General features: G+C 49.3%; 1 protein-coding gene across 1 annotated transcript; it reads left to right on the plus strand.

Annotated features, from left to right (window-relative positions):
• Nucleotides 1-58: 58 nt before the first annotated feature.
• On the plus strand, nt 59-12,249 carry LOC120039936 (ribosome biogenesis protein wdr12-like; the record flags this gene model as incomplete). Its single annotated transcript, XM_038985252.1, has 6 exons — nt 59-72; nt 2,151-2,291; nt 3,667-3,772; nt 7,279-7,411; nt 7,673-7,745; nt 11,646-12,249. Coding segments are annotated over 6 exons (545 nt in total), but the record flags the coding sequence as incomplete, so codon positions are not given.
• Nucleotides 12,250-12,580: the final 331 nt, after the last annotated feature.

The raw sequence follows: 12,580 nt of genomic DNA on the forward strand, positions 1-12,580 counted from the left end.
GGAGGAGGAGGTAGAGGAGCCTCCCAGCAGACCCAGAAAGAAACAGAAGACTGAACAGCTGGACTGACCAGGGTGAGGAGAGCAGCCTGACCCAGACTAACCCAGACTAACCCTATCAGACTGACCAGGGTGAGGAGAGCAGCCTGACCCAGACTAACCCAGACTAACCCTATCAGACTGACCAGGGTGAGGAGAGCAGCCTGACCCAGACTAACCCAGACTAACCCTATCAGACTGACCAGGGTGAGGAGAGCAGCCTGACCCAGACTAACCCAGACTAACCCAGACTAACCCTATCAGACTGACCAGGGTGAGGAGAGCAGCCTGACCCAGACTAACCCAGACTAACCCTATCAGACTGACCAGGGTGAGGAGAGCAAGCCTGACCCAGACTAACCCAGACTAACCCTATCAGACTGACCAGGGTGAGGAGAGCAGCCTAACCCAGACTAACCCAGACTAAACCCTATCAGACTGACCAGGGTGAGGAGAGCAGCCTGACCCAGACTAACCCAGACTAACCCTATCAGACTGACCAGGGTGAGGAGAGCAGCCTAACCCAGACTAACCCTATCAGACTGACCAGGGTGAGGAGAGCAGCCTAACCCAGGACTAACCCAGACTAACCCTATCAGGACTGACCAGGGTGAGGAGAGCAGCCTAACCCCAGACTAACCCTATCAGACTGACCAGGGTGAGGAGAGCAGCCTGACCCAGACTAACCCTATCAGACTGACCAGGGTGAGGAGAGCAGCCCCTCATGATGTTATCCAGGGTTAGGGGCTCCTCCGTGGTGTTATCCAGGGTTAGGGGCTTCCTCGTGGTGTTATCCAGGGTTAGGGGCTCCCCGTGGTGTTATCCAGGGTTAGGGGCTTCCTCGTGGTGTTATCCAGGGTTAGGGGCTCCCTCGCGGTGTTATCCAGGGTTAGGGGCTCCCTCGCGGTGTTATCCAGGGTTAGGGGCTCCCTCGCGGTGTTATCCAGGGTTAGGGCTCCCTCGCTGTGTTATCCAGGTTAGGGGCTCCCTCGCGATGTTATCCAGGGTTAGGGGCTCCCTCGCGATGTTATCTAGGGTTAGGGGCTCCCTCGCGGTGTTATCCAGGGTTAGGGGCTCCCTCGCGGTGTTATCCAGGGTTAGGGGCTCCCTCGCGGTGTTATCCAGGGTTAGGGGCTCCCTCGTGGTGTTATCCAGGGTTAGGGCTCCCTCGCGGTGTTATCCAGGGTTAGGGGCTCCCTCGCGGTGTTATCCAGGGTTAGGGGCTCCCAGGGCTCCAGTTGGTCAGTAGTGTATCATAGTATTAATCATCTGAACCAAAGCCCCATATACTACCCACCATCATTTACAAAATAGCCTCCAACACTCTACTCAACAAATTGGATGCAGTCTATCACAGTGCCATCCGTTTTGTCACCAAAGCCCCATATACTACCCACCACTGCGACCTGTATGGTCTCGTTGGCTGGCCTTCGCTTCATACTCGTCGCCAAACCCACTGGCTCCAGGTCATCTACAAGTCTTTGCTAGGTAAAGCCCCACCTTATCTCAGTTCACTGGTCACCATAGCAGCACCCACCCGTAGCACGCGCTCCAGCAGGTATATCTCACTGGTCACCCCCAAAGCCAATTCCTCCTTCGGCCGCCTTTCCTTCCAGTTCTCTACTGCCAATGACTGGAACAAACTGCAAAAATCACTGAAGCTGGAGACTCATATCTCCCTCACTATCTTTAAGTACCAGCTGTCAGAGCAGATCACTGCACCTGTACATAGCCCATCTGTAAACAGCCCATCCAACTACCTCATCCCCATACTGTATTTATTTATCTTGCTCCTTTGCACCCCAGTATCTCTACTTGCACATTCATCTTCTGCACATATACCGTTCATGTTTAATCGCTATATTGTAATTACTTCGTCACCATGGCCTATTTATTGCCTTACCTCCCTTATCTTACCTAATTTGCCCACACTGTATATAGCCTTTTTCTACTGTATTATTGACTGTATGTTTGTTTATTCCATGTGTAACACTGTGTTGTTGTTTGTGTCGAACTGCTTTGCTTTATCTTGGCCAGGTCGCAGTTGTAAATGAGAACTTGTTCTCAACTAGCCTATCTGGTTAAATAGAAAACATAAAATCTTCCTCTTCTAGACACCCCTCATGACTTTGTCTGGTCACAACGAGGCAGTGTCGTCTGCCCTCTGGTTGGACAGCGAGGAGATTTGCAGTGCATCCTGGGACCACACCATCCGCCTCTGGGACGCCGAGACCGGAAGCATGAAGACCACACTGGTGAGAGACTCTAACCCTAGACCACACTGGTGAGAGACTCTAGACCGCACTGGTGAGAGACTCTAACCCTAGACCACACTGGTGAGAGACTCTAACCCCAGACCACACTGGTGAGAGACTCTAACCCCAGACCACACTGGTGAGAGACTCTAACCCTAGACCACACTGGTGAGAGACTCTAACCCTAGACCACACTGGTGAGAGACTCTAACCCCAGACCACACTGGTGAGAGACTCTAACCCCAGACCACACTGGTGAGAGACTCTAACCCCAGACCACACTGGTGAGAGACTCTAACCCCAGACCACACTGGTGAGAGACTCTAACCCTAGACCGCACTGGTGAGAGACTCTAACCCCAGACCACACTGGTGAGAGACTCTAACCCTAGACCACACTGGTGAGAGACTCTAACCCCAGACCACACTGGTGAGAGACTCTAACCCCAGACCACACTGGTGAGAGACTCTAACCCCAGACCACACTGGTGAGAGACTCTAACCCCAGACCACACTGGTGAGAGACTCTAACCCCAGACCACACTGGTGAGAGACTCTAACCCCAGACCACACTGGTGAGAGACTCTAACCCCAGACCGCACTGGTGAGAGACTCTAACCCCAGACCACACTGGTGAGAGACTCTAACCCCAGACCACACTGGTGAGAGACTCTAACCCTAGACCACACTGGTGAGAGACTCTAACCCTAGACCACACTGGTGAGAGACTCTAACCCCAGACAACACTGGTGAGAGACTCTAACCCCAGACCACACTGGTGAGAGACTCTAACCCCAGACCACACTGGTGAGAGACTCTAACCCCAGACCACACTGGTGAGAGACTGTAACCCTAGACCACACTGGTGAGAGACTCTCTAGACCACACTGGTGAGAGACTCTAACCCCAGACCACACTGGTGAGAGACTCTAACCCTAGACCACACTGGTGAGAGACTCTAACCCTAGACCACACTGGTGAGAGACTCTAACCCCAGACAACACTGGTGAGAGACTCTAACCCCAGACCACACTGGTGAGAGACTCTAACCCCAGACCACACTGGTGAGAGACTCTAACCCTAGACCACACTGGTGAGAGACTCTAACCCTAGACCACACTGGTGAGAGACTCTAACCCTAGACCACACTGGTGAGAGACTCTCTAGACCACACTGGTGAGAGACTCTAACCCTAGACCACACTGGTGAGAGACTCTAACCCCAGACCACACTGGTGAGAGACTCTAACCCTAGACCACACTGGTGAGAGACTCTAACCCTAGACCACACTGGTGAGAGACTCTCTAGACCACACCCCTCACAACCTCTTAATTGATGACTGATTGGTTAATCTCCCCTTCTCTTCTTATCTATAGACGGGCAGTAAGGTGTTTAACCACATCTCCTACTCTCCACTGTCTCGTCGCCTGGCCTCTGGCAGCACTGACAGACACATCCGGCTGTGGGACCCTCGCTCCAAAGGTCACAACTACATCAAACTTCATTTAAACATCTCTGTGCACTTTCCAATGTACATTAGAACGTCTCTCTTACGTGAGTGGATTTATTATGGATCCCCATTAGTTCCTGCCAAGGCAGCAGCTACTCTTCCTGGGGTTTATTATGGATCCCCATTAGTTCCTGCCAAGGCAGCAGCTACTCTTCCTGGGGTTTATTATGGATCCCCATTAGTTCCTGCCAAGGCAGCAGCTACTCTTCCTGGGGTTTATTATGGATCCCCATTAGTTCCTGCCAAGGCAGCAGCTACTCTTCCTGTGGTTTATTATGGATCCACATTAGTTCCTGCCAAGGCAGCAGCTACTCTTCCTGGGATTTATTATGGATCCCCATTAGTTCCTGCCAAGGCAGCAGCTACTCTTCCTGGGGTTTATCATGGATCCCCATTAGTTCCTGCCAAGGCAGCAGCTACTCTTCCTGGGGTTTATTATGGATCCCCATTAGTTCCTGCCAAGGCAGCAGCTACTCTTCCTGGGGTTTATCATGGATCCCCATTAGTTCCTGCCAAGGCAGCAGCTACTCTTCCTGGGGGTTTATTATGGATCCCCATTAGTTCCTGCCAAGGCAGCAGCTACTCTTCCTGGGATTTATTATGGATCCCCATTAGTTCCTGCCAAGGCAGCAGCTACTCTTCCTGGGGTTTATTATGGATCCCCATTAGTTCCTGCCAAGGCAGCAGCTACTCTTCCTGGGATTTATTATGGATCCCCATTAGTTCCTGCCAAGGCAGCAGCTACTCTTCCTGGGGTTTATTATGGATCCCCGTTAGTTCCTGCCAAGGCAGCAGCTACTCTTCCTGGGGTTTATTATGGATCCCCGTTAGTTCCTGCCAAGGCAGCAGCTACTCTTCCTGGGGTTTATTATGGATCCCCGTTAGTTCCTGCCAAGGCAGCAGCTACTCTTCCTGGGGTTTATTATGGATCCCCATTAGTTCCTGCCAAGGCAGCAGCTACTCTTCCTGTGGTTTATTATGGATCCCCGTTAGTTCCTGCCAAGGCAGCAGCTACTCTTCCTGGGGTTTATTATGGATCCCCATTAGTTCCTGCCAAGGCAGCAGCTACTCTTCCTGTGGTTTATTATGGATCCCCATTAGTTCCTGCCAAGGCAGCAGCTTCTCTTCCTGGGGTTTATTATGGATCCCCATTAGTTCCTGCCAAGGCAGCAGCTACTCTTCCTGGGGTTTATTATGGATCCCCATTAGTTCCTGTCAAGGCATCAGCTACTCTTCCTGGGGTTTATTATGGATCCCCATTAGTTCCTGCCAAGGCAGCAGCTACTCTTCCTGGGGTTTATTATGGATCCCCATTAGTTCCTGCCAAGGCAGCAGCTACTCTTCCTGGGGTTTATTATGGATCCCCATTAGTTCCTGCCAAGGCAGCAGCTACTCTTCCTGGGGTTTATTATGGATCCCCATTAGTTCCTGCCAAGGCAGCAGCTACTCTTCCTGGGGTTTATTATGGATCCCCATTAGTTCCTGCCAAGGCAGCAGCTACTCTTCCTGGGGTTTATTATGGATCCCCATTAGTTCCTGCCAAGGCAGCAGCTACTCTTCCTGGGGTTTATTATGGATCCCCATTAGTTCCTGCCAAGGCAGCAGCTACTCTTCCTGGGGTTTATTATGGATCCCCATTAGTTCCTGCCAAGGCAGCAGCTACTCTTCCTGGGGTTTATTATGGATCCCCATTAGTTCCTGCCAAGGCAGCAGCTACTCTTCCTGGGGTTTATTATGGATCCCCATTAGTTCCTGCCAAGGCAGCAGCTACTCTTCCTGGGTTTATTATGGATCCCCATTAGTTCCTGCCAAGGCAGCAGCTACTCTTCCTGGGGTTTATTATGGATCCCCATTAGTTCCTGCCAAGGCAGCAGCTACTCTTCCTGGGGTTTATTATGGATCCCCATTAGTTCCTGCCAAGGCAGCAGCTACTCTTCCTGGGGTTTATTATGGATCCCCATTAGTTCCTGCCAAGGCAGCAGCTACTCTTCCTGGGGTTTATTATGGATCCCCACTAGTTCCTGCCAAGGCAGCAGCTACTCTTCCTGGGGTTTATTATGGATCCCCATTAGTTCCTGCCAAGGCAGCAGCTACTCTTCCTGGGGTTTATTATGGATCCCCACTAGTTCCTGCCAAGGCAGCAGCTACTCTTCCTGGGGTTTATTATGGATCCCCATTAGTTCCTGCCAAGGCAGCAGCTACTCTTCCTGGGGTTTATTATGGATCCCCATTAGTTCCTGCCAAGGCAGCAGCTACTCTTCCTGGGGTTTATTATGGATCCCCATTAGTTCCTGCCAAGGCAGCAGCTACTCTTCCTGGGGTTTATTATGGATCCCCATTAGTTCCTGCCAAGGCAGCAGCTACTCTTCCTGGGGTTTATTATGGATCCCCATTAGTTCCTGTCAAGGCATCAGCTACTCTTCCTGGGGTTTATTATGGATCCCCATTAGCTGTTGCCAAGGCAGCAGCTACTCTTCCTGGGGTTTATTATGGATCCCCATTAGTTCCTGCCAAGGCAGCAGCTACTCTTCCTGGGGTTTATTATGGATCCCCATTAGTTCCTGTCAAGGCAGCAGCTACTCTTCCTGGGGTTTATTATGGATCCCCATTAGTTCCTGCCAAGGCAGCAGCTACTCTTCCTGGGGTTTATTATGGATCCCCATTAGTTCCTGTCAAGACAACAGCTACTCTTCCTGGGGTTTATTATGGATCCCCATTAGTTCCTGCCAAGGCAGCAGCTACTCTTCCTGGGGTTTATTATGGATCCCCATTAGTTCCTGCCAAGGCAGGAGCTACTCTTCCTGGGGTTTATTATGGATCCCCATTAGTTCCTGCCAAGGCAGCAGCTACTCTTCCTGGGGTTTATTATGGATCCCCATTAGTTCCTGTCAAGGCATCAGCTAATCTTCCTGGGGTTTATTATGGATCCCCATTAGTTCCTGCCAAGGCAGCAGCTACTCTTCCTGGGGTTTATTATGGATCCCCATTAGTTCCTGCCAAGGCAGCAGCTACTCTTCCTGGGGTTTATTATGGATCCCCATTAGTTACTACCACATATCTACAATACATTAAGTGTGTTACCTCAGACCACTACTACCACATATCTACAATACATTAAGTGTGTTACCTCAGACCACTACTACCACATATCTACAATACATTAAGTGTGTTACCTCAGACCACTACTACCACATATCTACAATACATTAAGTGTGTTCCCTCAGACCACTACTACCACATATCTACAATACATTAAGTGTGTTACCTCAGACCACTACTACCACATATCTACAATACATTAAGTGTGTTCCCTCAGACCACTACTACCACATATCTACAATACATTAAGTGTGTTCCCTCAGACCACTACTACCACATATCTACAATACAACATCCATGTCTATGTGTGTTATCGTGTGTGTGTTTCTCTTCACAGTCCCCGCTGTTCCATAAGGTGTGTATTTATCTGTTTGTGTAGACGGGTCGTTGGTGTTGCTGTCTCTTACCTCTCACAGCGGCTGGGTCACAGCGGTGAAGTGGGCTCCTTCCCATGAGCACCAGCTGGTGTCTGGTTCCCTCGACAACCTGGTCAAACTCTGGGACACCAGGAGGTCTGTATGCTGGGGGATGTAGGGGTTATGGGCTGGGGTGGTAGGGGCCGGGGTGGTAGGGGCCGGGGTGGTAGGGGCCGGGGTGGTAGAGGCCGGGGTGGTAGGGGCCGGGGTGGTAGAGGCTGGGGAAGTAAGGGATAGAGGCTGGGGGGGTAGGGGATAGAGGCTGGGGGGGTAAGGGATAGAGGCTGGGGGGTGCTAGGCGGTAGAGGCTGGGGTGGTAGGGGATCTAGTGTTTACAAAAGTGTGTTTGTGTTCCAGCTGCAAGGCCCCTTTGTATGATGTGTCTGCCCACGAGGACAAGGTGCTCTGTGTGGACTGGACTGACAGCAGGGTGAGACACCAGCACACATCTAACCTGTATTAACCTGGAGAGACACCAACACACATCTAGCCTGTATTAACCTGGAGAGACACCAACACACATCTAGCCTGTATTAACCTGGAGAGACACCAACACACATCTAGCCTGTATTAACCTGGAGAGACACCAACACACATCTAGCCTGTATTAACCTGGAGAGACACCAACACACATCTAGCCTGTATTAACCTGGAGAGACACCAACACACATCTAGCCTGTATTAACCTGGTGAGACACCAACACACATCTAGCCTCTATTAACCTGGAGAGACACCAACACACATCTAGCCTGTATTAACCTGGAGAGACACCAACACACATCTAGCCTGTATTAACCTGGAGAGACACCAACACACATCTAGCCTGTATTAACCTGGAGAGACACCAACACACATCTAGCCTGTATTAACCTGGAGAGACACCGACACACATCTAGCCTGTATTAACCTGGAGAGACACCGACACACATCTAGCCTGTATTAACCTGGAGAGACACCAACACACATCTAGCCTGTATTAACCTGGAGAGACACCGACACACATCTAGCCTGTATTAACCTGGAGAGACACCGACACACATCTAGCCTGTATTAACCTGGAGAGACACCGACACACATCTAGCCTGTATTAACCTGGAGAGACACCGACACACATCTAGCCTGTATTAACCTGGAGACACACCGACACACATCTAGCCTGTATTAACCTGGAGAGACACCGACACACATCTAGCCTGTATTAACCTGGAGAGACACCGACACACATCTAGCCTGTATTAACCTGGAGAGACACCGACACACATCTAGCCTGTATTAACCTGGAGAGACACCGACACACATCTAGCCTGTATTAACCTGGAGAGACACCGACACACATCTAGCCTGCATTAACCTGGAGAGACACCGACACACATCTAGCCTGCATTAACCTGGAGAGACACCGACACACATCTAGCCTCTATTAACCTGGAGAGACACCGACACACATCTAGCCTGTATTAACCTGGAGACACACCGACACACATCTAGCCTGTATTAACCTGGAGAGACACCGACACACATCTAGCCTGTATTAACCTGGAGAGACACCGACACACATCTAGCCTGTATTAACCTGGAGAGACACCGACACACATCTAGCCTGTATTAACCTGGAGAGACACCGACACACATCTAGCCTGTATTAACCTGGAGAGACACCGACACACATCTAGCCTGTATTAACCTGGAGAGACACCAACACACATCTAGCCTGTATTAACCTGGAGAGACACCAACACACATCTAGCCTGTATTAACCTGGAGAGACACCAACACACATCTAGCCTGTATTAACCTGGAGAGACACCGACACACATCTAGCCTGTATTAACCTGGAGAGACACCGACACACATCTAGCCTGTATTAACCTGGAGAGACACCAACACACATCTAGCCTGTATTAACCTGGTGAGACACCAACACACATCTAGCCTCTATTAACCTGGAGAGACACCGACACACATCTAGCCTGTATTAACCTGGAGAGACACCGACACACATCTAGCCTGTATTAACCTGGAGACACACCGACACACATCTAGCCTGTATTAACCTGGAGACACACCGACACACATCTAGCCTGTATTAACCTGGAGAGACACCAACACACATCTAGCCTGTATTAACCTGGAGAGACACCGACACACATCTAGCCTGTATTAACCTGGAGAGACACCGACACACATCTAGCCTGTATTAACCTGGAGAGACACCGACACACATCTAGCCTGTATTAACCTGGAGAGACACCGACACACATCTAGCCTGTATTAACCTGGAGAGACACCGACACACATCTAGCCTGTATTAACCTGGAGAGACACCGACACACATCTAGCCTGTATTAACCTGGAGAGACACCGACACACATCTAGCCTGTATTAACCTGGAGACACACCGACACACATCTAGCCTGTATTAACCTGGAGACACCGACACACATCTAGCCTGTATTAACCTGGAGAGACACCAACACACATCTAGCCTGTATTAACCTGGAGACACCGACACACATCTAGCCTGTATTAACCTGGAGAGACACCGACACACATCTAGCCTGTATTAACCTGGAGAGACACCGACACACATCTAGCCTGTATTAACCTGGAGAGACACCGACACACATCTAGCCTGTATTAACCTGGAGAGACACCAACACACATCTAGCCTGTATTAACCTGGAGAGACACCAACACACATCTAGCCTGTATTAACCTGGAGAGACACCGACACACATCTAGCCTGTATTAACCTGGAGAGACACCGACACACATCTAGCCTGTATTAACCTGGAGAGACACCGACACACATCTAGCCTGTATTAACCTGGAGAGACACCGACACACATCTAGCCTGTATTAACCTGGAGAGACACCGACACACATCTAGCCTGTATTAACCTGGAGAGACACCAACACACATCTAGCCTGTATTAACCTGGAGAGACACCAACACACATCTAGCCTGTATTAACCTGGAGAGACACCAACACACATCTAGCCTGTATTAACCTGGAGAGACACCGACACACATCTAGCCTGTATTAACCTGGAGAGACACCAACACACATCTAGCCTGTATTAACCTGGTGAGACACCAACACACATCTAGCCTCTATTAACCTGGAGAGACACCGACACACATCTAGCCTGTATTAACCTGGAGAGACACCGACACACATCTAGCCTGTATTAACCTGGAGAGACACCGACACACATCTAGCCTGTATTAACCTGGAGAGACACCGACACACATCTAGCCTGTATTAACCTGGAGAGACACCGACACACATCTAGCCTGTATTAACCTGGAGAGACACCGACACACATCTAGTCTGTATTAACCTGGAGAGACACCGACACACATCTAGCCTGTATTAACCTGGAGAGACACCAACACACATCTAGCCTGTATTAACCTGGAGAGACACCGACACACATCTAGCCTGTATTAACCTGGAGAGACACCGACACACATCTAGCCTGTATTAACCTGGAGAGACACCGACACACATCTAGCCTGTATTAACCTGGAGAGACACCGACACACATCTAGCCTGTATTAACCTGGAGAGACACCGACACACATCTAGCCTGTATTAACCTGGAGAGACACCGACACACATCTAGCCTCTATTAACCTGGAGAGACACCGACACACATCTAGCCTCTATTAACCTGGAGAGACACCGACACACATCTAGTCTGTATTAACCTGGAGAGACACCAACACACATCTAGCCTGTATTAACCTGGAGAGACACCGACACACATCTAGCCTGTATTAACCTGGAGAGACACCAACACACATCTAGCCTGTATTAACCTGGAGAGACACCGACACACATCTAGCCTGTATTAACCTGGAGAGACACCGACACACATCTAGCCTGTATTAACCTGGAGAGACACCGACACACATCTAGCCTGTATTAACCTGGAGAGACACCGACACACATCTAGCCTGTATTAACCTGGAGAGACACCGACACACATCTAGCCTGTATTAACCTGGAGAGACACCAACACACATCTAGCCTGTATTAACCTGGAGAGACACCAACACACATCTAGCCTGTATTAACCTGGAGAGACACCAACACACATCTAGCCTGTATTAACCTGGAGACACACCAACACACATCTAGCCTGTATTAACCTGGAGACACACCAACACACATCTAGCCTGTATTAACCTGGAGAGACACCAACACACATCTAGCCTGTATTAACCTGGAGAGACACCAACACACATCTAGCCTGTATTCTGTTCAAAGTTTTGTGTTCCCTCTGTCTCTTCCAACGGTTGTACCTCCTCTCCTTTTGCAGTTGATTTTGAGTGGAGGAGCTGACAACAAACTGTACACATACAGATACACAGCCTGCGAGACAGACGCTGGAGCGTAGACTAGACAGACTGGAGACAGACAGATATAGCACCTGTGTTTTTATTGGATGTTATTGAAATGCGGTATCCAGTCTGTGATTATTCTGAATTATAATTTGTTTGGTTACTCTTTATTTCTCTGATGTATTGCCTGTTGATTAAAGCCTTTCCTGATGTAGACATGTGTATTTATGAACTGCTACAGTTGTGTTGATAGAGGCTGTTCTTCCTGATATAAGATAGCCACAGTGACATACTGTTTTCTAAGATACAGATAGTCTCCATGTAATACTGTGTATGTATGCAGCCACATCGTTTACAGATTAAACTACTGTATTGAGCACCATCAGTGGCAGGTCTCTATACTGCCCTCTCTTGGGATAGATGAATAGATACAGGCCTACTGTGTTCATAATGTGGCATTATAATTCCCACTGTCGTTGTTAATCGGAATGTCTGTCTACATCCATGATATACCAGTGTTTAAATACAATAACTACCCTGTCATCAGGTTTTCAGATTAAAGATATTTTGTATTTTCCTGCAGCTTTTATTAGGGTTGTATTCTTGAAGATGCTTGTTTTAGTCCTACATGATGTGGCCCGCAAAACATTCCATATTTCTCCTGCACTTCCTTGAGTGAGGTTGGGGTTAGTGTCCTTCGGACGTTTTTAAAAGTATTATTTTCCTCCAACTGGTTTGACCTGTGATGTTGAGACGTCCCCACAGCGACAGGACAGAGTACAGACACTTTGCATATCCTGTTTCTGTGAGTCACTTGAGTTGGTTGGTGGCTAGTGCTGCTAACGTTAGCTAGCTGGATACTCTGACTGCTGGACCAAATGACTTCTTGACAGCTTCATTCAACGGTAAAGCC

This window comes from Salvelinus namaycush, unplaced genomic scaffold (assembly GCF_016432855.1).
Source record: "Salvelinus namaycush isolate Seneca unplaced genomic scaffold, SaNama_1.0 Scaffold3117, whole genome shotgun sequence".
In the NCBI taxonomy this organism is placed as follows: Eukaryota; Metazoa; Chordata; class Actinopteri; order Salmoniformes; family Salmonidae; genus Salvelinus; species Salvelinus namaycush.